This window comes from Notamacropus eugenii, chromosome 3 (assembly GCF_028372415.1).
Source record: "Notamacropus eugenii isolate mMacEug1 chromosome 3, mMacEug1.pri_v2, whole genome shotgun sequence".
NCBI classification, from domain to species: Eukaryota; Metazoa; Chordata; class Mammalia; order Diprotodontia; family Macropodidae; genus Notamacropus; species Notamacropus eugenii.
Window position 1 is genome coordinate 121,574,326 of NC_092874.1, and position 27,082 is coordinate 121,601,407.

General features: G+C 49.5%; 1 protein-coding gene across 3 annotated transcripts; it reads left to right on the plus strand.

Moving 5' to 3' along the window:
- The first annotated feature begins 737 nt into the window (after positions 1-737).
- Positions 738-25,975, plus strand: IMPDH1 (inosine monophosphate dehydrogenase 1). 3 transcript variants are annotated; one of them, XM_072652816.1, is made up of 16 exons: positions 846-946; positions 7,297-7,395; positions 10,278-10,326; positions 14,477-14,578; positions 14,737-14,811; positions 15,180-15,386; positions 15,572-15,659; positions 17,675-17,874; positions 18,052-18,142; positions 18,402-18,497; positions 20,068-20,211; positions 20,407-20,551; positions 22,928-23,071; positions 23,166-23,249; positions 23,867-23,883; positions 25,055-25,975. In XM_072652816.1, exons 2-16 carry the CDS (start codon positions 7,298-7,300, stop codon positions 25,153-25,155), a joined length of 1,641 nt encoding a protein of 546 aa, XP_072508917.1. In that variant the 5' UTR covers positions 846-946; position 7,297; the 3' UTR covers positions 25,156-25,975. The 3 variants fall into 3 exon arrangements, with proteins under 3 accessions (XP_072508919.1, XP_072508917.1, XP_072508918.1); XM_072652817.1 differs by lacking the exon at positions 23,867-23,883 and having other exon boundaries at positions 847-946; XM_072652818.1 differs by lacking the exons at positions 7,297-7,395; positions 23,867-23,883 and having other exon boundaries at positions 738-946.
- Positions 25,976-27,082: the final 1,107 nt, after the last annotated feature.

The following is a 27,082-nucleotide window of genomic DNA, read 5'->3' on the forward strand; positions in this document are numbered from 1 at the left end:
TCAGAGGGCAGCCAGGCCACACTGCGTTTTACAACACAGAACACTGAGGCTCACTAAAACAGGTTTGGTGACCTGCCCAAAGCTTCGGGGACAGGATTCTGATACACAATCAGAAACAGCCCGCGGATGTAAAATACAGTCCTTCTCATCCCGGCGGGGGGTCTCCTTCATTTCTAGGGCAGTCGGTTCCCCAAACCTGGCTGGACTCGCCCTTCTTCCCCGAACACCCCCGAGCGTCCAGCCCCACTCCAAGCCCGATGGATCGCTCCCTCCACGCCCCCGGAATCCCCGCAGTCACCTAGGTAACTTTCCTCTTCCAAAGTGGAGGAGGGAACAGAAAGGACTACGAGACACCCCTCGAGTCTATGAAGAACAGTGCCCCCATACAAAGGCAAGCCCAAGCCCTTCTGTCCCCGGGCCAGAAAGGGAAAGCGGCCCCAGCGCTGAGATCGGGGCGGGAGCGGAGAAGGGGCGCAGGACGGGGCCCGCCCCAGGACAGCGAGCCCCGGCCCCCGGGGCCCTCCTTTCCCCAGGGCTGACCCCGGCTCCGTCCGCGTCCGGGTACTGCCTCCCCTGGCTTCAGCCGGCCTCGGGGCACGCAGCCCTTCTGGGGAGCCCCTTCCTCTCCCCGCCCCACCGCGCTGCGCCTCCGCCCTCCCCGCCGGGGCCCCGCCCCTGCCCGGGGCCCGGGGATTTGGCGGGGGCTCGTCTCCCCGCCCCGGGACGGGAGGCGGAGAGGCTGCAGGCGCCGCATGGAGGTGCCGCCGCCGCAGCCGCCAGCGCCCCGGCACGGGCTCGGGCACGGCCCGGGGCCGGGGTCGCTGCAGGGAGGCGGAGCCGCGGCGGCCGCGCCGGAGCCGGGGGCCCGGGGGCAGCACCCAGGACACGAGACGGCGGCGCAGCGGTACAGCGCCCGCCTGCTGCAGGCCGGCTACGAACCGGAGAGGTGACGCCCGGGGCGGGGCTCGGGGTGGGGGGCGCGAGCCCGGGCCTCGCGAGGAGGGAGGGACCCCCACCTGGGCAGGCGGCGGTGTGGGAGCTGCCTCTCGGGCCGCTGCCATCGTCTTCACCCCCCACTCCCTCCAGGGCACGGCTCTGCCGGCACGCTTTGGGCGGGCACGCAAATGCAAGTGCAGGCTTCTGCGGGGGTCGGGGCAAGTGTGGGGGGCCGTTAACTCCTTTTCCTTCCCTGTCCAGAGCGGGTGGGGGGCTGCGGGCAGGTGGAATAGGCGAGCCCCCACTTCCCTTTCCTTGCCGGGCGGTGCAAACTTTCTTCAGAGCTCTTTGGCTACCCCCTTCCTAGACCCGTGCTCAAAACTGGGTCTGCTTAGTAACGGCGGGTACGAAGGGCTGCCGAGACCCAGCTCTACCGGGCTTGCCTTTGGCAGAGGGGCGCAGGTAGGTGGGAATGGAGAGGCACCGTCCTCCCTTCACCCCGAACCTCCTGCAATCAACAGGTATGATGGGGGCTGGAAGCCAAGCGTGTGCCGGAGCTTTATGAGTGTTTGCTGCTGTGAACGCTTACAGGAGGAGGAAGAAGCCGGGGTCCTTCTGTGAGGGGGCGGGGGAGTCACTGGAGAGAAAGGGACCTGGGACCTAGCAGAGCTGACTGTAAAGGAGACAGCAGCTAATCTATGGATTTTATCTGCAGCCTGAAATGGAAACCCTACTGGTTGTCCTTCCTGTCCAAAGGATTTGGACTCCTTTGCCTGCTCCATCTGCTGGTGCTCAGCAGCTTGGGGAGGTGACCCTGGCAGCTGGATTGGGGGGGGGGTCCTCTGGGGGAATTAGCCACGCTGCTCTGGCTCTGGGACTGGGTGCTTATGTAAGAACTTTTAACAGCTTAACCTCTAGTGCGTTCCCCTCCCCCAGCTCCACAAGTAGCCTCAGGCTGTCACACTCAGCTCCCCCCCCCCCCTTAGGTGATCTGACCCAGGACATCTTCCCCGAGGAAATCCTGTTAATAAAGGCCCTAGGGTGGGAAAAATTCGGAGGAGCCACTTACTGGGGTGAGGGGGTGACTGGAAGCTTTATTTATATGCACAGAAGTGTAACTGCTTCTACAGAGAGCAGATGTGGTACCTGTTTCAGGTATGGAATGCAAAGTCAGGGATGAGAGTAAGTTCCTAGGGGATAATAATATTATTACTACTACTGAGTTAGCTCTACAATGGTTTAATATTTGTGGATGCTTTCCTTTTGGCCCTATGGTAGAGGCATCTCTTGTATTCTTATTACTTCCAATCCAAAGACCAGGAAACTGAGTCTCAGAGCAGAAGTGATTTTTTTTTCCCCGAGGTCACACAGCTAGCATATGGAAGAATCAGGATTTAAGTCAGAATCTTTGGATGTCAAGGCTAGCACTAATTTCGATAGTCCACATTTCTGGGTTCAGGTTCAGGCTGTTATGAGAGATACCATCTCTGCCTGAAGGAGGAGATTTTTCCTGCAAGAGACTTTCATTCTTCTGGAAAGAACCTCCTTAGTTCTGGCTTCCACACCAGGAACTTTTGAATTGGTTCCAAGATATCCCTCTCCCCTTTGCTCCAGCCTAACACACACTGTAGGATAGGGGTGGGGGACCTGGGGTCTCTTCAAGGCCATATGTGGCCCTCTAGGTCCTCAAGTGGGGGCCTTTTGACAAAGGGCCACATTTGAGGACCTAGAGGGAAGCACTGAATTTAGTCAAAGGGCCCCACTTGAGGACCTGGGCAGATCACAATGGATTCAGAGGGCTGAACTTGAGGAGGTAGAGGTCTAAATGTGGCCTTGAGGCTGCAGGTTCCCCACCCCTGCTTTAGGACAAACAAGGAAACCTTCCGCTTTGAGAAGCATTTTTGGGAAGCCACTGATGGATTTAATCCGAGAACCTGGGACTGAATTCCCTCTCTGCTGCTCAGTATTTCTGTGTCACTGGGTAAAATAATAGCTAATAGCTAACAGTCATATATAGCTCTAGGGTTTACAAAGCACTTCACTTATATAATCTCATTTAATTCTCACAATAACCCTGTGAAGTAGGTGCTATAATTATCCCTGTTTTGTAGATGAGGGAACTAAGACTGAGAGAGGTTAAATGATTTGTCCAGGGCCACATGGCTGGTAGTAAGTGATTGGGGCAGGATTGAACTCAGGTCTTCCTGACTTCAAGTCCAGGGGGCTGAATTAAATGACCCCTAAGGTTCATTCCAGCATCCTTTGTCCCAGGGAGTTGGCTGCAGCCTTAGATAGTATTTCTGTCCCAAGCCAGGCTCCAAAGCCAGTCTGTCCTGGGAATAGGTCTGGAGAAAGGCTCTGTTCTCATTGATTTACTCCAGCCACTACCTGGTGGGAGAACCACGGGTTGGGTAATCTTGAGTTCCTTTTTTCTAAGGAGGAAGCAGCTGGAGAAGGTCAGGAAGAGGGAGAAGGGAACATCATGGATTAGCAGGGTCATTAGAAGAGGGAAGGATATACCACAAATTTAGAGTAGTCCAGCAGCTTGGAGTAATGAGTAGCCTCTGACCCTTTAATTAGTCAGGTTGCTGGGCTAGGGCCAGGGGAGATGAGGGCTATTTCAAGATGTTGGCAGTCATTTTTGTGTTATTCAGTTGTGTTGTGACCCCCATTTGGGGTTTTCTTGGCAGGGATGCTGGAGTGGTTTGCCATTTCCTTCTCTAGATCATTTTACAGATGAGGAACCTGAGGCAAACCGGGTGAAGTGACTTGCCCAGGGTCATATAACCCTAGTAAGTATCTGAGGCTGGATTTGAATTCAGGAAAAGGAAGTCTTCCTGACTCCAGGCCTGGTACTCTATCCACTTCACCATCTAGCTGCCCTGGCATTGGTAGTAAAGGGAGGAAAGAATCTGTGGGTCACTAATTAGTCAAATATTCCTGATTTTGGAGTGGCCTTCTTCTTTATAGTAGAATACTGGGTCAGAGGCAATTCACTTTAATGAGATTCAAAAACCTCATTTATTCAGGGACTATGATATAGGATGGACTTCAAAATCTGAAGACCTGGGTTCAAGTCTTTCCTTTGACATGTACTGGCCTGTATGACCTTGGGCAAGTCACTTAACCTTTAAATTCCCTTCAGACAATTCTCTATAAAGAACTACTGCCTCATCTGCACTGGTAGAGGGAATTTTCCCATGGGAAGAGTCCCTATACCAGTGAAATTACAGGTTGGACAAGTCAACACATCAATCTATGATGTTCCATTACCTGGCCCAGGTAGGCACTGGGAATTATGAAGATTCCCTCCCCAAGGTTCCTACCCTTAAGGTTCTTATTATGTTCTCATAGTGAAAGCATGAAGCAGAATGTCTACTTGGGTTAATCCCAGGAAGAACCAGAACCTAGGTGTTCTCTTATTAGCCCTAGGCTGAACTTTGCTGTACTCTTATCTTACAGAAATGTCTTGAGATCTCATGCCTGAGAAGAAAGAATGGCCCATAGCAGACCACTCAAGTGGAAAGAGTTGGGGTTTGAGTAGAAGGCATGTTATGCTCTGCATACACTACCTCAGGTTACAGGTGGCTAGGTGGGAATATGAGGCTTCTAGGTGCTGCCAAGCTCTAGAGCTACAGCCAGTGGCCTGGGTTCCAGTTTCAGAGATTTAGGCCTACAAGGGACTTCAGATTGTATATTCCAGCCCATTCATTTTACAGATAAGGACAAAGAGTCTCATAGAAGTTAAGTGATTTGTCCGAGGGAAAGCACTGAGCCTACAGTTAGGGAGATCTGAGTTCAAATACTAGCTGTGTGACCTTGGGCAAGTCACTTAACTTTTGTTTGCCTCAGTTTCCTTATTTGTAAAACTGGGATAATAACCACACTTGCCTTCTAGAGTTGCTGTGAAAATCAAATGAGATAACTGTAAAATGCTTAGCACAGTGCTTGGGATATAGTAATCCTTATATAAAGTTAACTCTTACTATTATTATTAATATATCTAAAATGGGGATAATAATAGCACTTGCCTTCCAGGGTTGTTGGGAGGATCAAATGAGATAATAATTGGAACATAGTGCCTGGCATATATAGTAAGTGCAGTATAAATGTGTTAGCTATTATTATAATGATGCTGGCAGTAAGGAGTTGAACCAGGATCTGAACCCAGATCCTTTGATTCTATACTCTAATTTTTTTCCCATAATACCTCTAAAGACAACTCCACTACCCAGCCCTTCTGAGTAGACATCCTTTTTCCTGGTGGAAGAAGCTTAGGTATCCTTGGCTCTCAGCCTGGTCTTGGCCCTTGACCTGATGATCACCAGCATAGACCACTGGGCTGTCAGTGAACTGAGAACTGCCAGAAGCCAACTTCTTGACCCAAGTGATCATGAGTGTGTGAGCTATGGGTTTAAGCTCTAGGAAACCTATATTGTCCACTGCCTAAAGTGAAGGTGGTAAGACACCTGTGAGATTCTCAACCTCACAGGCCCTCATGTTTCCTTAGCTATAAATTGTGGCTGCTTTCCATTTCCAGTAATCTATGATCTAATTAGGCTTTGGGTGCCCTCAGTAACTAGGATCAACTCTCAACAACCTCCCCTAATCCGCTCTAACCTTGCACAGATGGGAGGAAGAGCCTGTGTTTTCCCAGCAGGCTCCCTGGAGGTATCATTAACAGGAGGTTGGGCATCCCAGGGAGGATCCCAGGTTGGAGGCCAAGACTCCCCTAGAGAACCTTCTGCCATCACACTACCACCACACTATCACAGAGTAAACAAAACTGGGGGCCTCCCAGGGACTGGAGATCTGTGTTAGGCAGCTGCAAAAGAGACTAGCAACTTACCTACCCCTTGACTCAGAGTTATAGTGTGATGCCCAGGACTGTTCTGAATATGCCCAGGCCAACCTGATGACTATATCCTGGGCCTGGGTCCTTCCTGCCATTTATTCTACTTCCAAAACACATCACAGATTTAGAACTGAAAGAGACCATCTAGTCCAACCCCTACATTTTTCAATGAGAATGTGGCCCGGAGAATTTTAAGTGACTTCAGATACTATACAATACCTGTAGTAACAGAAAAAAAGATTTGAACCTAGGCACTACCTCCAAAGTGTGAGAAGGTGGGGCTGAGAAGAGTAAAGGTGATCATCTGGTTGATTATGAGGCTAGAAACCCTAACATGAGAGACTGCCTGGAATAATGGAGGAGTCCAGAGGATTCTGCGTTTACATTTTCTTGGTCTGAAATTTCTTTTCTTGATAAGTTCTAGCTGTTTGCACGTAAGTTACAGAATAGGTTCCCAAATGGATCAGAGAGGCCCTGAGATGCAAGGTCCCTACACAGATCAGGCCGATTAGACAAGATCCCTAGTGCCGAGTCACCCTCTTTCTGAGAATCAGGGGTACCCCTGGTTAACATGGCCCCAGTGGGCAGGAGGAGCCAAGTACTGCCTTTGGAGTTGGGTCAAAACCCCACCTCCAACTCTTCCTGCCTGGGCGACCTTGGGCAAAGTGCTTCATTTCCAAGAAGGGGTTGAATTTGGAGGTCTTTTCCCGGCTCTATTGATAATTAGCTATTATAGGGTTCTTTAAGGTCTGCACCCTGGGAAGGAGGTGCTATTATCACCCTCACTTTACATTGGGAAACTGAGGCAGAAAGAGGGTCAGTGTGTGAGGCCAAATTCGAATTCGGGTCTTTCTCATTCCAAGTCCACGGTTCCGGATCTGATGCCCAACCGGACATTGGGTCTGCCCATCTGGGCCACCCCGCAGAATGCTGAATGAAAGGCTCCAGCTTCGGGCACCTTCCCGAACCCTTCTCCCCCATCCTCGCGCCGCCCTGCCCGGTGACACTGCATTTTGCCCCGCGGTTGGGGCAGCTCCAGGGTGGAGATGCGGGAGCTCTGCGGCCCCCTACGGGCAGCGCCTGACAGCAGCGGGCCCACTTGCCCCACCCAAGCCCGAAGGGGTCCGGTCGGGAGCTGAGCTCACGCTGCGGCCCCGCGGGGCGGCTCGGGCCCGTGCCAGGAGGAGAGGCCCCCGGCGGTGGGGCGAGCGCGGGTAGGCAGCCCCCCGCCGGGGAGGGGCGGGGGCGGCGGAGGGGGCGTGTCCCCGGCCCTGGCTCGGCCCCTTCCTCTAAGCCTTCCTCCTCCCCCGCGCTTCCCTCCCGGCCGCCCCCTCCTCCTGCTCGCTCCTCTCCCCGCCCCTCCCCGGCGCGCGCCCCTCGAGCCCGGCCTCGCCGCCCGGGGCTTCTTTGTGCGGCGCGGCCCGGATCGAGGAGCCCGCCGGCCGGGCGGGAGGGCGCGGCGCGCGCTCGGGGCGTTGATGCCGGCTCTCCGTGCCTCCCAGCAGCATGGCGGACTACCTGATCAGCGGCGGCACGGGCTACGTGCCCGAGGACGGGCTCACGGCGCAGCAGCTCTTCGCCATCGCCGACGGCCTCACCTACAAGTAAGTCCGCGGGCTCGCGGGCCCCGCGCCCCCGCCCCGCCTGGGGGTCCTCCGCCGGTGCCCCGCGGCGCGGGGGGCGGGGAAGGAGGGGCGCGCGAGCGGCGTCGCTGCCGCCCTGAGCCGCCGGCTGCCCCCGGCCCGGCCGCACCTACTGGGTGCGAGCGCGGAGCGCGGCCCTCCGTGTGCTGCGGGGGCGCCGCCGGCCGCCGGGGCTCGGGAGACCCCCGAGGACCCCCGATCCGAGGGCCGGAAGGGATCCCGCGGGTGTCCGGGGTGGTCTCGTGGAAGGGGCAGTGGATGTCCAGGCTCGGGCGGAGGGGCCCCGGCAGCGCAGACGAGGAAGGCGCCCGGGAGGGGAAGGGGCCCCGGGCCGGAGCTGCCGCTTCCCCTGCCAGCCCGCGGGTTGGCCCCGGCGCTCCCTGATGGGCACGCTTGTGTCACCCAATTTCCTCGGCCTTCTCCGCCCGGGGTTTGGGTGTGTGGGGGAGGGGAGCAGCTTCCTCTTGGTCTGCGGCTCTTTTTTGTTCCCCAGGCCCAATTCCAGCTGCCTGGCTGGCCGCAGGCCTGGCACTAGCCCCGGATCCTGGCTGCAGGGCCGGGCACATGCCAGACAGAAGCATTGGAGCCTGGGGCCGAAGTCGCTCACAAGCCAAGCGGTCTCTTCTCTCACCCTTCTGCCAATCCAGTCCCCTCTTCTGCCCGGGAGTCCTGGTGAACACCAGAACTTTATTTTCCTCGTTGGGGATGGGGTTAAGCCACCCACGGAACAGGTTGAAGGAAATCCTCCCTGGCTGAGTGATTGGAGGGTACCTCTAGGGGTAGTCATGAGCTCAGTGGCATCTCAGCTCCTCAGCATCGCTCAGGATGGGTGCCATGGGAAGAGTCTGGAGTCAGAGCCCGTGGGTACAATTCCTGGCCCTGCCACCTCTTATAGCACCTGGGGACAGTCGCTCTTTGGGCCTTAGTTTCATACTCGATCAAATGGGGAAATTGGACCAAGTAAGGTGCCTTTGGTTTCTACCACTCCGATTCTGTCGTTCCTAATTTCACCAGTCCCAGTAAATGTTAAGTGCTGGGAATTTGGGTCCTGTTGTCAGACCGGTATGCTGGATGGAGTACTGGGCTTTGGGTCAGGACTGCCTGGATTCAGACCCTTAATAGCTACGGAACTTCCTTAAGATGGGGGGATAGATGGGTGACCTCAAATATCCCCGAGATCTCAGTAGAAGTTCTGGACGCTGTCTGTTGGGAGGATGGATGGAATAGACCTCAACTGAGAGGTAATAGAGACTGGAAAATCTCAGTACCTTGGTTAGGGTTTTTCCCTTTCATAGATCCTGAAGAAACTTCAGGGTTCCCTTCACTCCCTGCTTATGCTGTGTCCTTGTTGAGAACATTAAGGAGAATTAAGGCTTAGATAGCAAAAGGGTCTAAACTTTTGATACCTGAAACAGTCTGGGGAAAAAATACAGGTGATGTGGTTGGTAGAGTCACAGCTGAGAATGATTGGGTTGGGGGTTTGTGGGACCCCATCAGCTCAGCAGCTTCCTTCTCCTCATAGTCACAGGATCTGAAAGTCTGGGTTTGAGGCAGCCGTAGGCCAGGTGACCGTGGAAAGGGTGCCTGTTTCTTCTGTAGTCTGATGTGGCACCTCTCCGACGTGGCTTGATTTGGGCCACTTTGCTTAGCACTGTGGGGAGTGGCTGGGGGGGGGAGAAGTTTGCTTTTGGGTGTGTCTGGCAGGCTGTGTACTCTGTTCGGTTTATACTGCCTAGGGCCCTGGGGCTGTATGGCTTGGTAGCTATTCCCTTTCTCTAACTTCAGAAATTATACCCTTTGGGGCAGATTATCCCCTCTGCTCAACCTCTAAGCCTTGGCACTCTGCTCTCTGCCCCACCTTTCCTAGACCATCTCCAGCTAATAAGATCCATCTGAAATGATCGCCAGTCTTTCAATCCATGTTCTTTTAAAACAAACCCAGAACTTCCTTGATGTAAATAACTGATCACATTCTGATCACTACATTTTCTTGGGACTATAAGCATTTCTATATTCCAGTTAGACTGTGCTCTTTTAAGTCCCACTGTGACAGTGACTGACTTTTTAAACCTGGATGAGTCTTTTATAACCTCTCAGGGTCTCCTGGTACTCACTCAGCCTGTGAATTACCCAGAGCTGCTGATCTGCTTGGGTGATGGCAGCTTCCCTGATACAGGGAGCTCCCCACACAGGCGAAATCACAGATTTAGACCAAAAAATTATACCTCTTGACATAGACTGAAGAGGGTGCATAAGAATTGTTCTCAAGTAAGCTCTTGGGTTTTTGCTTTTTTTTTTTCATTGCCATGTTGTGTGGGGAAAAGAGCAAGGGTGGTACCATCTATATGTGGTGACATGGGATATTTTTCATGCACTAGCCACTCCTTCCATGCACAGCACCCTCCTGCATCTAGTAGGAATTCCATAAATTGAACTGACTGAGAAACAATAAATGTTTATTGACTGTGTCAGTCTGGGATCAATCAACAAGCATTTATTAAGCTCTTGCTGTGTATCAGGCAAAGGGGAAACAGCTCTGGGCCTCACAAATAGTTGGACTTGGCATTCCCTGCAGCCTAATGGGACTTAGGAGAGGAGGGACAGAGGGACTGCTGCCAGCCACAAATGCCACCTCACCTTTTTAGTTCTTGGGATTCGTTCTCTGGGCATGAGCCATAAGGGGTGTTTGAGAGAAGTGGGTAGAGGAGCTGGGGTCCAGAAGGGCCTCCTCCTTGTTTTGTTGACCTTAGAAATATTAAGGATGACTTTCATCTGAAAGGGCTTTCTTTTTTTCCTGCCTCCACTCCCCATTTAGTAATCATAGCTTATCTGTATCTTAACAGCGATTTCCTGATCCTGCCAGGATTCATAGACTTCACAGCTGACGAGGTGGTAAGTGCCTCTTTCTTTGTGGGTTTACTGTTTTGCTTTTGGTGTGAGAGTAGCTTAGAGCTTCCCCACTTGGTTTCTCTTACAAAGGGAAAGGGATGCCCTCATCCTTATGCTAAGGTTTAGGTCTCCTAAGGACTCCACCATCTACCCTGCCTGGAGCCTGTCCAGGGGGCTTTGTCTTTGGTTTTAAAGGCTTTCATCTTTCCCTGCTTTCCAGACTTCCCTTAATCCCTGGCATTCAGCCTCCTGGACCTGCCTAGGTTGATGAATAAGCTTGGCTCCTTACATCCAGAGAGATCTACTTACTTAAACCCTAATTACCTGTTCCCTTCTTCTGCACTGTTACCATGTCTGGGTCTGGCCTGACTTCTCTTTTGTCCTGCTAACCCAAGTCTTGATGAATGCCAGGCTATGAGAGTGTATTTTTCTCCAGAGTTTATTTACAGGGAAAAAGAATATACAAATTCAGACATAATATACCATAGTAAGGTAATTAGGAGCATTGTGTCATGGGCTAGCAGCTAGACCTAGAGTCAAGAACCTCTTCATTTAGGTCCTGTCTCTGATACATACTTATCCACTTAGGCCCTAGGACCTCTCTAATGCTGATGAGTTTCTGAGAAGTTTTACATTTCAATTTTTTGGAAGGCAGTCAGGATTAAGTGATTTGCCCAAGGTTACACAGCTAAATTTCTGAGGCTGGATTTGAACCTAGTCCTCCTAACTCCAGGACTGGTACTCCATTCACTTCACCACCTAACTGCCCCATCTGATTTGGTAGAGGTTCTCCCCAAACCAGTGGAATCACGGGTCTGGTTAAAGGGGGGAAAAAGGCAATTAATTAGATGCATTGAAGGGAAACTACCCATCCTCAACTGGATGGTATATGTTTCTTGAGTTATTCAGTTCTCCCTCCAGCTCCCCAGCTACCTGTCCTTCAAGAGAATCATCTCTTCATCCCCCACATCCTATTTCCACATCCATGGAAAAGAGGACTGGATTTATAGTCAGAAAATTTAGGTTCAGTCCTGTCTTTAAACTCCTAGCTCATTGACCATAGGAAGGGCATTTAATCTCTCTCCCTGAATTTCCTTATCTGTAAAATGATGGTAGAAGACTAGAACATTTCTTTAAAACCCATGATAGAGCTCTCTCCTAAGTCATTTTGAAATGATCAGTCTTACTTGGGCTCCTTTGAAATTTTTTGGAGGTCCAAAACTTGATTGAATTCATTAGTACCTTCCCTATTCAAATTCATTTTTAACTGATTAGGAAATTTTCTGATGAGCGATTGATGAGGTTTTTCACTCCCCTCATTACAACCAGTAATTAATGGATGCCTAACTAATTTCTTCCTACACCAATAGATAAGGAAGGAAATACAAATGGGTATCTGGTAATCTAACCTCACCCCTTCTTACACACAATTAGAATAAGTCAACTAGAAACATAGATCAGTTACCCACAGTTACTCAAAGACAAAAAGTCCATACCTAACACAGTGTCTGACATTTAACCTATGCTTCTTGTGGGATTGAGTGATTCCATTAGCTTGGTGAGTTGATGAGGAAGCCTGAAGAAATTGGGCTTACCCAACCAAATTTACCCATTGAATGTATAACTATTAGATGTCTGGGCTTCCTTGGTGTGATTGAAGGGAAAACTTACCACAGGGATACAGATGTGACTCAGCGTAGTGCTGGTGAGGCCTGAACTCCCGAGGCAGAATTAGTACGCGGTATGTCTCTGCCCTTCAAGAAAAGGATAGTGCTGGAAAAGGTTTAGAGAACTGTGAGACTTTTTGTTGCTGGTCAGTCGTTTCCAAGTCTGACTCTTTGTGATGCCATTTGGGGTTTTCTTGGCAAAAATCTTAGTTTCCTCTCCTGCTCATTTTACAAATGAGGAAGCTGAGACAAACATGGTTAAGTTATTTGCCCAGGGTCACACAGCTGGTAAGTGCCTTGAGATTGGATTTGAACTCAGAAAGATGAGTCTTCAGTCCAGGACTGGCAGTCTCCACTATGCTGCCTAGCTGGAAATGGTTTAGAGAACTGTTAACTTGCCCCCTCCCCCAAAAAAACTCCCACCTAAAAAAAATAACAACCCACAAAAACCAAAATACCGTCAGGAAGCCTTGGAATTAGGAGTGGTCATAGGTGGAAGACTTGAGGGGATCAAGATTCTTTAGTCTGAACAGATGCAAGTTGAGAAGGAGTGGTAAGAGGCTTGTCACACCTTTGTTTGGACTGGGTGAAGGTGAATTTGTTTGCCAAGTCACAGGGGTCGTAGCTTAGTTGGGAACTTGAAAGTAGCAGAATTGTAGCATTTAAAGGTGAAGGGATCTTATACTTCTTCTGGTCCTCCCTCTCATTTTACTACCCTGTTGCCCACGGTCAAACAAAATGAGTAGTAAATCACCACAGACAGGATTCTGACCCAGGTTCTCTGATCCAAAAGGCAATATTTTTGCTACTGTACTGTGTTGTAATTTTAGGACAAATAGAACTGACTCTTTTTTGGAGGTCTTTGGCATAGGGAGTTCTTGGTAAAGAAATTCCATCCTTCTTTACTAGTGCATATCAGCAGCTCTTCTGCAATTTAGAGAATCTTAGAGAATTGCCTGGGAACACTTAAGTGATCCGACCAGGATCAAGGAACAGTGTGTCAGAGCAAGACTTCACCCTAGGTCTTCCCAGCTCCAGAAGAGACCAGCACTAACTCTGGTGCTACACAACCGTATGTTTTACATAGGAGGTAGTAAACTCATGAAATTCTTACTCCAGGAAGCAAAAAATTATCCATCTAATTCAGAGGTTCCCAGACTTATTTGGCTTATTGTTCCCTTTAAAAAAAATTACTTAGCACCCCCCCTTAATGTTTTTTTAAAATTTGCATCATTTCAAAAAAATAATTTTAAAAAAATGACACATTTAAAATTTAATATTTATTATAAATTTGTGGGGTTTTTCCTGCGTTGAAATTTTGATGATACAATATTGTATCATCTAACAGTATAGTATTGTATTATAAAAATGTCATTACATGCACATATTCCTGCCTGTGCTTGCTGGACTTCCCAGTAATTTGTGACATGTGCAACAGGCTCACCAGCATTTGCTTGGTGAATGCAGGTGACTCACCTGTCAGCGGACTTGACCACTGATTGGTTATTACTTGCATATTGTGATATTTATTTGGAAAATAATGTAATCACTACAACTTGAGCTCTGTTACACAACAGATGAAACATGTATGAACGATTTTTCAAAATTTTCTTATGTTCTCTACTTTCCTCATGCTTTCCCCACTGCCTTATTTTTATTCATTGCCCCCCAATTTCACTGAAGGCTACTGTAGGCCCCCTCCTCCCCGCCCCCCCCTGTACCAGGGCTTTCCAGGGGTGCTATCGCTCACTTTGGGAACCTATGAATTCTAAATTCTCCAGTGCCTCAATGAAACTGTGATCCCATTGATAAGACTGCCCCTTCCAGCGATGCAGATTTTGGTCCATTCTTGTCTGCTCATTGTGTGCACTTGCTATAACTTCATCAAAGGAGCTCTCTTCAAAATACTGGGGGTCTTCCTCAGTTTATTTTTACCAGTGGAGTACTTTCTGTTAGTTACCCCTTGATTTTGGTGAATGATTGGTCCCACTTCTTTAGATCTTCATTGCCTTGATGATGCCATTTATGCCACGTCTTGAACATGGTAAATGAGTTATTCAAAAACAACGTTAAGGGCAGTTAGGGCTCTTCAGGGCAACTGGGTGGCACTGTGGATTGTGTTGGACCTAGAGTCAGTAAGATTCATCTTCTTGGGTTTAAATCTGGCCTCAGACACTTACGAGCTGTGTGAACCTGGGCAAATCACTTAACCCTCTTGGCCTCAGTTTCCTCATCTGTAAAAAGAGTTGGAAAAGGAAATGGTGTACCATTCCAGTATCTTTGCCAAGAAAATCCCAAATGGATTCACAGAGTCAGACATGACAAAAACTACTTGAGGATATGTCATTAATCTAACAATTCCTCTTTCCTACTACACACCACCCCTCTTTCTCCTCAGAGACAGATCACTGAGCTGCTTGGCACTTTTCATGTATTTGATACTGTCTTCTCTCTCCTCTCCACTCTCCTACTTTTTCTGCCTCTAGGATTTGACTTCAGCTCTAACTCGGAAAATCACTCTGAAGACACCATTGATTTCATCCCCTATGGACACTGTTACTGAAGCTGATATGGCCATTGCAATGGCTGTGAGTAGACCTAGGTAGTGGGGAAGGAGCAGATTGGAGGCTGTGGGGTAGGGGTGTGATCAGTTGGGTTTTCAATTTGGAAAAATTAAAACTGAGTTGGTCGGTGGTATGGGGAGAACAACATTGTCAATTCTGACTTCATTCCCTGTTCCTTCCAGCTAATGGGTGGCATTGGTTTCATCCACCATAACTGTACTCCTGAGTTCCAGGCCAATGAGGTGCGCAAGGTCAAGGTGAGTACTGGTCTCTTTGGAGAGACCCTAGCCCCTGACTAGCAGAACATCTTCAGTTTGCTTTATACATAGCCAATGGGACATGTTCCCTTGTATCTTTCACCAACTTTACTTTCAGCACCTATCAGGTATCAGGCTTTAATATCCTTGCTGTTCTCACCCTTCTGTGTAACAAGGGTGGTAGTGATGTAGGAGGGGACCTGGGGGAAGAATTGAGTCTCCATTGGCCCACATTATAGCCCATTGGTGCTGCCTTGATAGGAGGCATTATCTGGGCACCTGCCTCATTTGAGCAGGACATTCTGCTCTCATTTTTTTTCTTACTTGCTTCCAAACTCATAACTGCCTCATTTCTTTCTTGTTCTCAGAAATTTGAACAGGGCTTTATCACAGATCCTGTGGTGCTGAGCCCCTCACACACAGTGGGTGATGTGCTAGAGGCCAAGATGCGGCATGGTTTCTCAGGCATCCCCATAACGGAGACAGGCACCATGGGCAGCAAGCTGGTGGGCATCGTGACTTCGCGTGACATAGACTTCCTTGCCGAGAAGGACCATGCGACCTATCTCAGTGAGGTAAGCTTGCTAGGCAGGAGTGGACCATGACCCTTTAAGGCAGGGTTGAAAGGGCTCATCCCCCACTGGGGGATGTTAGATGACAAGGGTTGAGGTTTCTTAGTACCCATAAGAGGAAAGGTTCACCTCCCCTACTGCCTTCTGACTTAAGAGCAAACATACCTACTCTTCTTCTCCCACAACAGGTGATGACAAGTCGAAATGATTTGGTGGTGGCACCAGCAGGTGTGACATTGAAAGAAGCCAATGAGATCCTGCAGCGCAGCAAGAAAGGTACTAGGGGAGCCCCAAACCTAGAGAGCAATGCCAACCCTTTTTAGCTTGGTCCACCCCTCCCTGGGTCTCCTGCCTTACCCCTATAGCAGGACGTAGCTGCTCCTTCTGTGCCTCTTAGAAGGGCTTTGGCCTTTGAGAGGCTAGAGCCAGCTTGGCTTGAGGGGTACTGCCCCTGAATCAGACAGACAGCCCCTTTGGGACATTGCCCAGGATGCCCTTTACTGTAGCAGGAACACAAATTTGAGCACTGCCCAATAGCAGATGATGAGGGTATCTGAGGGTATGCTGAGGGGCATCTCACTCAGCAAGGTAAAAAGCTTTTTGGACTTAATCCATTTTTAAAATGTATTTTTGTTGTCAACTCTTGTTTTTATATCATCTACATTTTCCCCTCTTGTTTTTTCCTTTCTCCAGCTTCCAGAAAGTCATCCCTTATAGGAAAGAATTTTAAAAATTTTTTTCCCCAAATTTATAAATTTATTTGTTTTCAATTTTCAGCATTCACTTCCATAAATTTCCAGTTTTTTCCCCCTCCCTAAGATGACATGTAATCTTATATGGGTTCTACACATACATTCCAATTAAACACATTTTCACATTATTCATGTTGCATAGAATTAAAATGAAAGGGAGAAACCATGAGGAAAATAAAACAAAACATAACAAAGGAGAAAATAGTTGCTTCATTCTGTGTTCCATAGTTCTTTCTCTGGATGTGCATGGCATTTTGCATCATGAGTCCTTTGGAAATATTTTAGGTCCTTGCATTGCTTTGAAGGACTCAGTCTATCAAAAACAGTCCTCGAACATTGTGACTGTTATTGGCCCTGCTCACTTCACTCAGCATCAGATCATATAAGTCTTTCCAGGCCTCTCTGAAGTCTTCCTGTCATCATTTCTTATAGCACAATAGTATCCCATTACATTCATATACCGCAACTTGTTCACCCATTCCCCAATTGAAGGGCATCCCCTTGATTTCCAGTTCTTGGGCACCACAAAGAGAGCTGGATAGCTGTAATGTCTTCCTCTGAAAACTGCCTGTTCATAGCCTTTGACTATTTATCAGTTGGGGAATGGCTTATAATCTAGTAAATTTGACTCAGTTCTCTATATATTTTAGAAATAAAGTCTTTATCACAGACACTAGTTGTAAAAAAATTCCAATTTTCTGCTTCCCTCCTAATCTTGGTTGCATTGGCTTTGTTTGTGCAAAAACTTTTCAGTTTAATGTAATCAGTTATCCATTTTGCATTTCTTAAGCCATCCCTTGTAACAGAGAATTTATTTAAAAAAGAAGAAAATTCAGTATAAAACAGTGAACACAATGAAAACAAAAATTTGAAGTTTATCCTTAGTGTTCCCCCCATCCCAATCCCTGCAGAAGATCAAGAAGAAGTGTTTCCATTCACGTTGTTGTGTACTTCTCTGTAATTCATCATGTTTATTGTATTATTTTATATCACATTAGTATTCCATGACATTCGAGTACCACAACTTGTTTAGCCATTTAACAGTCTGTGGACTCTAGGTTTTTAAAGCACTTGGCAAATCTTAACACTGTATATAAAGATCAGTTATTATTGCTTCATGGTCCTGGCCCGACCATGGATGGACCACTGCAGGGTTCCCAAGGAAAGGACTTTTTGCCTGTGAATCTAGAATGAGGATTCCACAGTAGACCTTGGAGCCCTCTAGGAAAGGAATGACCCAGGCCTACGCTGGGACTTCAGATTAGCTCAGCCTCCCTTTCTCAAAGATCTTACCCCCAGAATAAGCCTGATCAAAGGCAGACTCAAGTTCTTCCTCTTGATCTTGGAGAACTCTGTTCTCAGCAGGTGCTGCCATCTCATGGCAACCTTTGATGATATGATAAAATGGCTCTCACCCCTCAATCCTCCTCCTTCTTCCCCACCAAAAAAGAAAGAAAGAAAAACTATATTTCCCTTAGCTTAAGTATGGGATCTGATGAACCTTTGCCCACTTCTTGTACTCCCATATTTCCATGCTAGGAAAACTGCCTATTGTTAATGACAGCGATGAGTTGGTAGCCATTATTGCCCGAACTGACCTGAAGAAAAACCGGGATTATCCCCTGGCCTCCAAAGATGCCCACAAGCAGTTGCTCTGTGGAGCTGCTGTGGGTACCCGGGAGGATGACAAATATCGCCTGGACTTGCTTACGCAGGCGGGTGCCGACGTCATTGTGCTGGTGAGAGCCTTGAAAGGGGGCATCTGGAAGTTGGGTATGCTGTGGAGTGGGGAGGTTCTCAGGGGAAAGGATCCTTCCTAGGTTCGGGGCTCAGGGATTTCCCAAGCCCACATCTCAGGTAATGGGATTCCTCTGCTTAGGAGAGGACCTGAGATCCTTATTCACACTTTCTCCCAGGACTCATCTCAAGGGAATTCAGTGTATCAGATTGCTATGGTACACTACATCAAGCAGAAGTACCCCCAACTGCAGGTGATTGGTGGGAATGGTGAGTCTGGGCTCTCCCTTTGCCTTATGGTTTCCCTCTTCCTTGTTCCCTGCCCCTCTTCCCTCATCCTCCAGGCTCCTCAGCCCTTGGGGTGGCCTCAGGAATGGGGTGGGGTGGTAGCAGTCCCCAGACCTTTATCTGGCCTCTGTCCCTTGTCAGAGGCATGCTTCTCATGGGGAAGGGGGTATCTTAGTTATTCTCATCATGGGTAAGAGTAGTGTATCCAGATGCTTATTTTTCCTGTACCCTTGGTCCACAGTGGTGACGGCAGCACAGGCCAAGAACCTGATCGATGCAGGTGTGGATGGGCTTCGAGTGGGCATGGGCTGTGGCTCTATCTGCATCACTCAGGAAGGTGAGTGTCACCTACATGCCCCAGGTGGCTTTACCCACATTTATCCCTCATGCTAGTATAAGTAAGATCATTGGATATGCATGGACCTGACATATTTGTTACATTCTCATTTTTTTTTTAAACTGAGATTGGGGATGGGAGTGAGGGATGAAATACTTACTAATTTAAAAAGATAAAATTAAAAATTAAGAAGAAAGAAGTAGCACTTGTTTGGAGTTAGAAGAACCAGGTTCCAGTCTTGACTCTAATACTTGGGATAAGTCATTTCTCTCTGGTGCTCAGATTTTCATTTGTAAAATAATGAAGTGGTATTCAATTTCATAAGCTCTTTTCTAGTTCTATGTTATAAGATCCCATCACATAGAAACATCTGGTGGTGGGTGACTTTGAAATATAGAAACTATGTTCTATGGTCTCCTTCTGCCGTAGAGAGATTTCCTTTGTATTAGGTACTCTGGGCCACCCTTTTCACCTCTGGGATCTGGGGCTGGGGTCTTAGTGTTGACTTACATCAGCATTTTTTGCTAGGTGAGCATCACTCTCCTCCTCCCCCTCCTCCACTTTCCTTCCTGCTCCCTGACCAGTACTTAATACCCATTGAGGGACCTTAGAAGCCATTGAGTTCCACATCCTCATTTTATAGCTTAGTAAACTGAGGCACAGAGGAATTCAATGACTTTTTCCCAGTCTCACTCAACTAGAAAATATCTGAGTCAGAATTTGAACTTGGGGGTGTGTTAGCATTTGCTGGGCAGGAATAGATAGATGACAGAATGTGGAACTTGAAATCAAGGAGAGCTAGATTTCAGTTCAGCCTCAGACATTTATGGACTCTCTGGTCCTGGGAAAGTCACTTTACAGAGCTCTGTGTGTCCCAGTTTCCCCATCTGTAAAGTGGGCCTGATAATAGCACCTTTGCCCATAGGGTTTTTGTAAGGGTCAAATGAAGGAACAAGCAGAAAGCACTGTGCAAACCATAAAGCCACAAAAGCTAGTTCTCATTATTGTTACTAGAAGTGATGACTTTTAGCTGCCTGGGTCTGCCTTTTTTGTCAGATGCTTCTGTGTTGTAGAAATGTGTTCTAAACTACCACCCGTATCCCCACGTATTTGTCCCCTGCCTCCCCCACTTTCAGGTTCCCCCCCACCCCCACCCCTCACCCTATCCCCACTTTCTTATATGGCGAAGTCCCTCCTGGTAGAAGAGTCCCTAGGCTAACTGAGCAGGCTGTGGAGCTGACCTTGTGCTGTCAGAGGTCTCCTGTAGCTGAGCCCAGCGCCTCTAGCTCTCTTCTCTCAACACCTTGGTCGTTGTTAATAAATAATAAGTTAGCATTTGTAGAGTGCTTTCACGTTTGCAGAGTCCTTCATACATGTTAACTCATTTGCTCTTTGCAACAACTCTGTGAGGGAGGTGGGTGTTGTTTTTAACCCCATTTCACAGATGGGGAACCTGAGATGTAGAAAGGTTAAAATGACTGCCCCAGGGTCACACAATTGCCAGGATTCAGACTCAGGTCTTCCTTGCTGCTTCTCACTTCTCTTTCTTTTGCCATCCCCCTCTTGGCAGTGATGGCATGTGGCCGTCCTCAGGGCACTGCTGTGTACAAGGTGGCTGAATACGCCCGTCGCTTTGGAGTCCCTGTCATTGCCGATGGTGGGATTCAGACAGTGGGGCACGTGGTCAAGGCCCTGGCCCTTGGGGCCTCCACAGGTGACTGGTTGAGGAAGGGGGAAGACCAGTGGGGTGGGTTAACTTCTAAAGGGCTCGGGAGGCTGGCTGCCCAGTCTGTTGGGAATGGGAGGTGAAGGGGGGAGCGGGTCATAGGGAGTCAACAGGTGGATGGAGAAATGGGAAGCAAGTGTTCCCTTTCTGGTCACCTGATTCTCATCCCTCACACTTCCCCAGTGATGATGGGCTCCCTGCTGGCAGCTACCACAGAAGCCCCTGGAGAGTACTTCTTCTCCGATGGGGTACGGCTCAAGAAGTACCGGGGCATGGGTTCTCTGGATGCTATGGAAAAGAGCAGTAGCAGCCAGAAGAGATATTTTAGGTGGGTACTCCGCCTCCCCCAGCGTATGCGCTCCCTTCTCCTGCACAAACTTCTTGTCATCCCGGGCTCCCACCACTGTCTTCGGTCATTGTGGACAAGGCTAGAGCCCGCTTTGTTACTGCGATTAGCAGTGGGTGGCTTTCCTTGTTAGGGGAAGGAAGGATGGGAGGGAAGGATGAGAGGGTCTTTTAAAAACAAAATTTTCTTGTCTTGCTGATGCTGGGTTTTTGGGGGTGGGGAGCATTGTGGGAATAGGCATGACCTGTGATTTCATTAGTATAAAGAACACCCAGAGAAGAAACTCCCTTATTCATCTTTAAAAAATTTTGAGTTTCAAATTCTCTCCTCACGCATTGGGAAGGCAAGCAATATGGTAGCATTGTGAAGCCATACAGAACATTTATTATTAACATTCATTTTTTTTTTTAAATTTTGAGGAAACTCCCTCTTTAACCAAATGTCTTAGAATGCAAAATTAAGTGAGTTGGGGGCAGCTGGGTGGTGCAGTGGATAGAGCACTCATCCTAGAGTCAGGAAGACCTGAGCTCAAATTTGACCCCAGATACTTACTAGCTGTGTGACCCTGGGCAAGTTACCTAACCCTGATTGCCTCCTAACACCCCTTGCTCTTTTTTTTAATAACAACACTAGCCTGGAGTCTGGAGGACTGAGTTCAAATCTGGCCTTAGACACTTACTGGCTTTGTCACCCGGGGCAAGTTAACTCCAATTGCCTCCCCAGAAAACAGAAAAATAAAGATTAAGTAACTGATCCAGAGTCTCTCAGTATTGGACAGAGATTAAAAAAAAACATTAAGTGACAGGCCCAGGGTCACTCAGTCATTTCTGGTCAAAGACCAGAATCTCAAAAGGCTGGCTCCTTAGCCAGTCTAGGTCAATGCTGCTTCTCTTATTGATGCTTTCTAAAGATTACTGTCATTTTCCCATGATTCCCTTCCTTCCAGTTGAACAGAGCAAGCAAACATGGTGGCCCACCTAACAGCATATGCCTCATTCTAAGCCCATTTCCCCCCACTTCTTGACTGAGGGGTGGGAGGCATGCCCCCTCCGTGATGACCCCCCGCACCCCACTGAGTGACTCACACCATTGGTTCTCTCCATGGAAGAACTCAGTTACAGACATGAGCTTGCCAGTCTCCTCTTGCCAGTCCCTCTTAGTCAGAAAGCATTGATGAAGTGCTCACTATGTACCAAACACTACACGGAGCGTTGAGGTTCCAAAGAAAGGTGAGAAGCAGCCGCTGCCTGCATGGAGCTTACATACCCTGGTGCACGTAAGCCCCTTCCACAGCTGATGGACATGAGCACAGGAGGGGAGGTAGGGGACAGCCTTAGCAGCTTCATGTATGAGAAGAGGTCTCCTGTAAAAGGTGAGGTCTGACCTTTATCTTGTAGGCAGCTGGGGACGCTAAGAGGCAGAAGGGAGGGACAGCCAGCGCCATTCCTGTCCAGGGTAGCCGACTGCTAGAGTAAGGGGAGCAAGAGAAGGGGAACAAGTCTGGAGAGGCAGGACAAGGGCCTGGCCACTCTCTGTGACCTCTTTTGATGCTTTTTTGGCAAAGACAATGGAGTAGTTTACAGTTTCTTTTCCAGCTCATTTTATAGATGAGGAGACTGAGGCAAATGGGTTTAAATGATTTAGGGCCACAAAGCTAGTCAGTATCTGAGGCACAATTTGAACTCAGGTCTTCCTGATGCCAAGCCATACTTTATCTGCTGCACCACCCAGCTGCCCCTCGGCATGAGGCAGAAATGATTTAAATGTCAAATAGAGTCACATCCACATTGGATCCTGAGGCGGTAGGGAACCAGTGAGTTCCCTTTGGCAGGTTTGCTAGCCCGTTGTTGTACAGTGAGATAACACAGTGAGACTTGTGCTATATAGAAGAATCATCCCAGAGCCAAATGGAGGGTGAATCCGAATGGGGAGAGATTGGAGGCAAGAGGTGATGAGGTGTGAGGGGTGAGGCTGGGAAGGGACATTTCCAAGGCAAAGAGGACAAGATTTGTCCATGGATGAAGAAAAGGAGTCAAGGATAACTCCTGAGTTCTGAGCCTGGGCTCTAGGGAAGATGGCAGTGCCTTCAGCAATGATGAGGAAGCTTAGTAGAGGATAGGGTTTGAGGGGGAAAATGATGAGGTTTGTGTTGAAGGTACCATGTGCTTTCCTCCCCGAGCTGGCTGGTTCAGAGGGATGGTTTTGATTTGGGAGTCTTTGCCCTCCTATTTCAGTGGAGTTCCTGCCTCAGGCCTCTCCTCACTCCCATCCATCCTTGGCTTCAGCTGCCAAGTGAGATAGAGGGTAGGAACTCAAGGCAGGCCAGGGTTCCTGAGCTCTCTTCTTTGCCCTACACAGTGAGGGGGACAAGGTGAAGGTTGCACAGGGTGTCTCAGGTTCCATTCAAGACAAAGGTTCCATCCAGAAGTTTGTGCCCTACCTCATCGCTGGCATCCAACATGGCTGCCAGGATATTGGTGCCCGGAGTCTCTCTGTCCTGCGGTCAGTACTCTTTGCTGGGGAGAGATGTGGTGGTGGGTGGGTGAAGGATGGGCCTCCCTGTTCTATAACCTTGCCCTTCCTTCTCCTTCTGCAGATCCATGATGTATTCTGGAGAGCTTAAGTTTGAGAAGCGGACAATGTCAGCTCAGATCGAAGGTGGAGTCCATGGCCTCCATTCGTAAGTGTGGGTCTCTCCCCTCACCAAGCCTGACAATAATGGGGGTTAGTCAGGGTCTCAAGGAGGTGGAAATAAACCCAGAGTTGGAGCTTAGGCTCTTGGCATTAGCTGGCTTGGTTCCAAGGCCTCTGCTTTCCTTTCTCACCCAAGGCCTGGCCCAGGTGAGTCCTCATGTTGGCCCACCTGTGCTGTAGGATTCCCCATGAACTAGATCTCTGGTCCCCTAATCAAGTCCCTTTCCTTCCTTCGGCATAGGAATGGTAGGTATGGCCACCTGATTCTGACCGACCCTTCATAGCTGTGGCTCAGCCTCAGGGGCTTGGTGGCTGGCAGCAAGAGAGCTGGGACTGCTATGGGCTAATGGTGCTGGGCTCTTGCTGGTGGTGATGCCTAGATTGCCAAGGGGCTTTTGGTAGGGGCATTGCATTAAAGCAGGGTGATTAGAGAGTAGTGTTGATATTGGGAGGGGTGAGGGGAAGGGGGTGGTACCCACAGTGGCATCAGTACAGGGCATGTGGCCCTGGCACTGGCTGGTTTGGGGGTAGCTAGGGGTCCTGTCTTCCCTGGCACCAGGCGGGCATCTAACCTGTGTCTCTTTCTGCCCTGCCCTCCCGTAGCTATACCTTTCTGCCATGTAAGTAACTGCGAAGCCCGGGGCCCAGTGTAGAGTAGAGTAGAGAAATTAGTGTGGGCCAGGGCGGCTGGGGGATACTGTGGGACTGGGATGGGTAGGCCTTGGGGGACAACCGTGGGACACCTGACCCTGTCCTTTTTCTCTCTTGGCTACCTTCACCACCAAAACCAGGTGGGCAGGTGGAAACTGTCACAATGCCCCCTTGTCCAGACTGAACCACGAAACATTCATTTCCTGGGAGCCTGCATGGATGCCAGCTGCCCCTAGAGCTGAAGCTGCCTATGGCCCCTGTGACCCCTTAGTCCCTCTCCTTGAGCCAGAGGCAGGGGAGGTCTAGGGATGGAGCTCATTAAGGGCATTCAGAGGGGTGGTTGGGGAGGTGGGGGCTGGAGTGGTGGCGTGGGAAGGGTGCTGGATTTGGAGAACAGGACTTGGCTTCTTAGCTCTATCGTCGACTACCTGAGTCACGATACCTCTTGGGGTCTCGATTTCCTCATCTGTAAAATGAGGTGGTTGGAATAAATGGCTCCTGAGATTCCTTCCAGTTAAAACTGTGGTCCTTTAAGACCAGCCCCCCTCACACATATCAAGTGCATGTTCAGTCCAGGATCCAGCATGGGCACTTGTGCTGCCTTGTGGGGAACCCCAGCTATGAGGGGGATATTGGCATCTTAAGGGGAAAACGACCATCGGATCACTGGAAGGGACCTCAGGGATTTTCTCATCCAGCCCACTCATTTTACAGATGAGAAAGCTGAGGTCCATGGAGATTTAAATGGCTTGTCCAAAGTGGTAGAAAACATTTGAGTGGGGAGAGTAGAACCCAGACCCAGTGTTCTTTCTACTGCATCACTCCCAGGTACTTGGAGGTGGAGGGAATATGGAGAATTCTCCTAACCCTCTTGTCTGTGTGTGTGCTATAGAGGGTACACCAGCATCACGCACTTGTTTCTGCACCTGGTCTCAGCGTGTCTTGGACTTGGCTGCTGAGGGAAGGGGAGAAAACCCCAAATCCAGCATCCTCTGCTGTCTTCTGCCCTCCCCCCTCTGGCTCTACGCCCTCCGCTCCCTAAGTGTTTCTGGGTACTGTTCTGGCAGGAGTGGACAAGGGTTGCCATGGAGACAGGGCATGGATGCTGACTCTCTGCCTTCTCTCTGCCTTCTCTCATAGTTACGAGAAGCGGCTGTACTGAGGATGGCGGTGGTGGCCGAGGAGGGGGTGGAGGAGGCCCCCGTGGCGCCCCCTCAGGCACCGCCTCCCTCCCTAACTGAGTGGCCTGAGCGGCCCCCATGGATTTGCACTACGGGTTCCCAGACCCTTGCCCTCCCGGGAGGGGAGCAAGGAGCCGGAGTTAGCCCCTTAGGAGGCTGTGGTCTCTCCCCACCTTAAGCCCTCTCCCTTCCCCTTGAGCCAGGACTGCTCTCTCCAGGGGCCTGGAGAAAACTCAAGCCTCCTCTTCTCCCAGGAGCAGCTCACTCCTCAGGCCCCTGTGAGCCCACCAGCCTGGTTGCCCAGGGCTTGCGCCTGCCTCAGGTCTCTCTTGCTGCATCCTGCTCCTGTTCTCCAAACGTGGGCTGTTCTGAGGCCCTAGCTCTGAGGCGGGGATGGTGGCGGCTCCAGGGACAGCCCCTACCCCAGCATTCCTAGCTTCTCATCCTGTAGGGTGCTTCCCACACCCCTCGCCCCACAGCGAATGGTGCTCTCCTTGCCCTGCCTCCCCTTCCCCGCCTCTGTCCAGCTGCAGTCCATTTCCTCAGACTGTGGCTTTTGTGGGCCTCCAGCCCAAGGAGACTCTTCCTGTACCCTGCCCCCATGCCCCACCAGCCAGAGGGAGGTCTCTGCCCCCTTCCCCTGGTCCCTCAAGCTGCCCACAGGGACTTGGTCTTAAGTCTACCCTCCCCGGAGGTGATGGGGAACAGAGACAGCAGAGGGGGAAGGCAATCCATTCAGTCTCATTCCCTTGCTGCTCCAGCCCATAGCCCCACCTCCATCCCCAGCCACGGCTGAAGGCTTTAACTTTGCACACTTTGGGGCCACGGTTGTGTTGTTGTGTATTAAATAAGCTGAATAAAGCAAGCGGGTCTCCAAGGATTTAGCTGTTCTACTCTGTCCCTAGTCACAGCTTGGGGCCCATGGATTTCTTTGCCTAGACCAGGGGTGGAGGGCCAGTGGCTGCCCCCAAGCTGTAGTCCTCTCAAAACAAACAGCCCCATCTGGAAGGACAGCCAGGTGATGCTGGCCTTCCTGTGTGACTGTAAAGTAGGAGGGGTTCTAAAATTTACCATAAAGGTGTTTGATACTGGCAAAATAATCCCTAGAGATTGGTCATCATTGGGACTCAGGGATTGCAGCTGCAGATTTGGAGCTGGACGATTCTAACTTTTCTCACTTCTTTCATTTTACAAATGAAGAAACTGAGGCAGCTAGAGGTTAAGTAATTTACCAAGGATCACATAACAACTAAGCATAGACAGAATCTGCACCCTAAAGCCTTTTTGACTTCCAAGTCCAGTGACTGGGGCCTGGGCACAGAGGGAGGCAGAGCATGCCCACTGTCCCGACTTCTGGGCCCCAGACCCAGGTGCTTGTGGTCACAGGATACAAGGTAGGGAGTTTAATTCAGTAAAAGCTGATGCCCAAGGCAAGCAGTCATTTCCTCATATATCAATTTGGAGCTGGAAGACTGCCTAGGTTGACTCCCTCATTCTGTACTGAACCTGAAGCCCAGAGATAGTAAGTTGCCCAAGGCCATAGAGTTAGTAGTAAATGGTAGAGCTAGGAGCCTGGTCCTTCTCCAGATCGGTACTCCAGTGCAAAGTATCAGTAGTAACTTTCTCTTTTACCCAGGAACCCTGAGGGTCTTCCCCTCCCAGTTTGATTTTTTTTTTTTTTTGCTATTGAAAGGGGCCATCCTGTGAGTAACTACTTAAAGAATTCTTTTCGTTGAATGGATGTATCTCACTCAAAGTGAGAATGTGATAAGACCTTAACCTAAAATGGCTAAATTGGTTTCACATTGCATCTTGGGCCATCTCCAGTCATCATGATGAGTATCAGGGCACTGGACTCAGATAGGTCAGGAGAAGAAAGTGAGGCTGGTGACCTTGTACAGCCCTCCTTCACTCAAGTCTAAATCAACTGCAAGTCATGTCATTGTCTTGATGCCATTGCCTTCTTCGAGAATGAAGGACAAACATC

Bases quoted from the DNA above. Each gene is read 5' to 3' on its own strand.
- IMPDH1 (XM_072652818.1), top strand. From the start codon at position 753: ATGGAGGTGCCGCCGCCGCAGCCGCCAGCGCCCCGGCACGGGCTCGGG. The intron at 10,327-14,476 runs GTAAGTGCCTCT...TTCTGCCTCTAG, and splicing joins ACTTCACAGCTGACGAGGTG to GATTTGACTTCAGCTCTAAC. The intron at 20,552-22,927 runs GTGGGTACTCCG...TGCCCTACACAG, and splicing joins AGCCAGAAGAGATATTTTAG to TGAGGGGGACAAGGTGAAGG.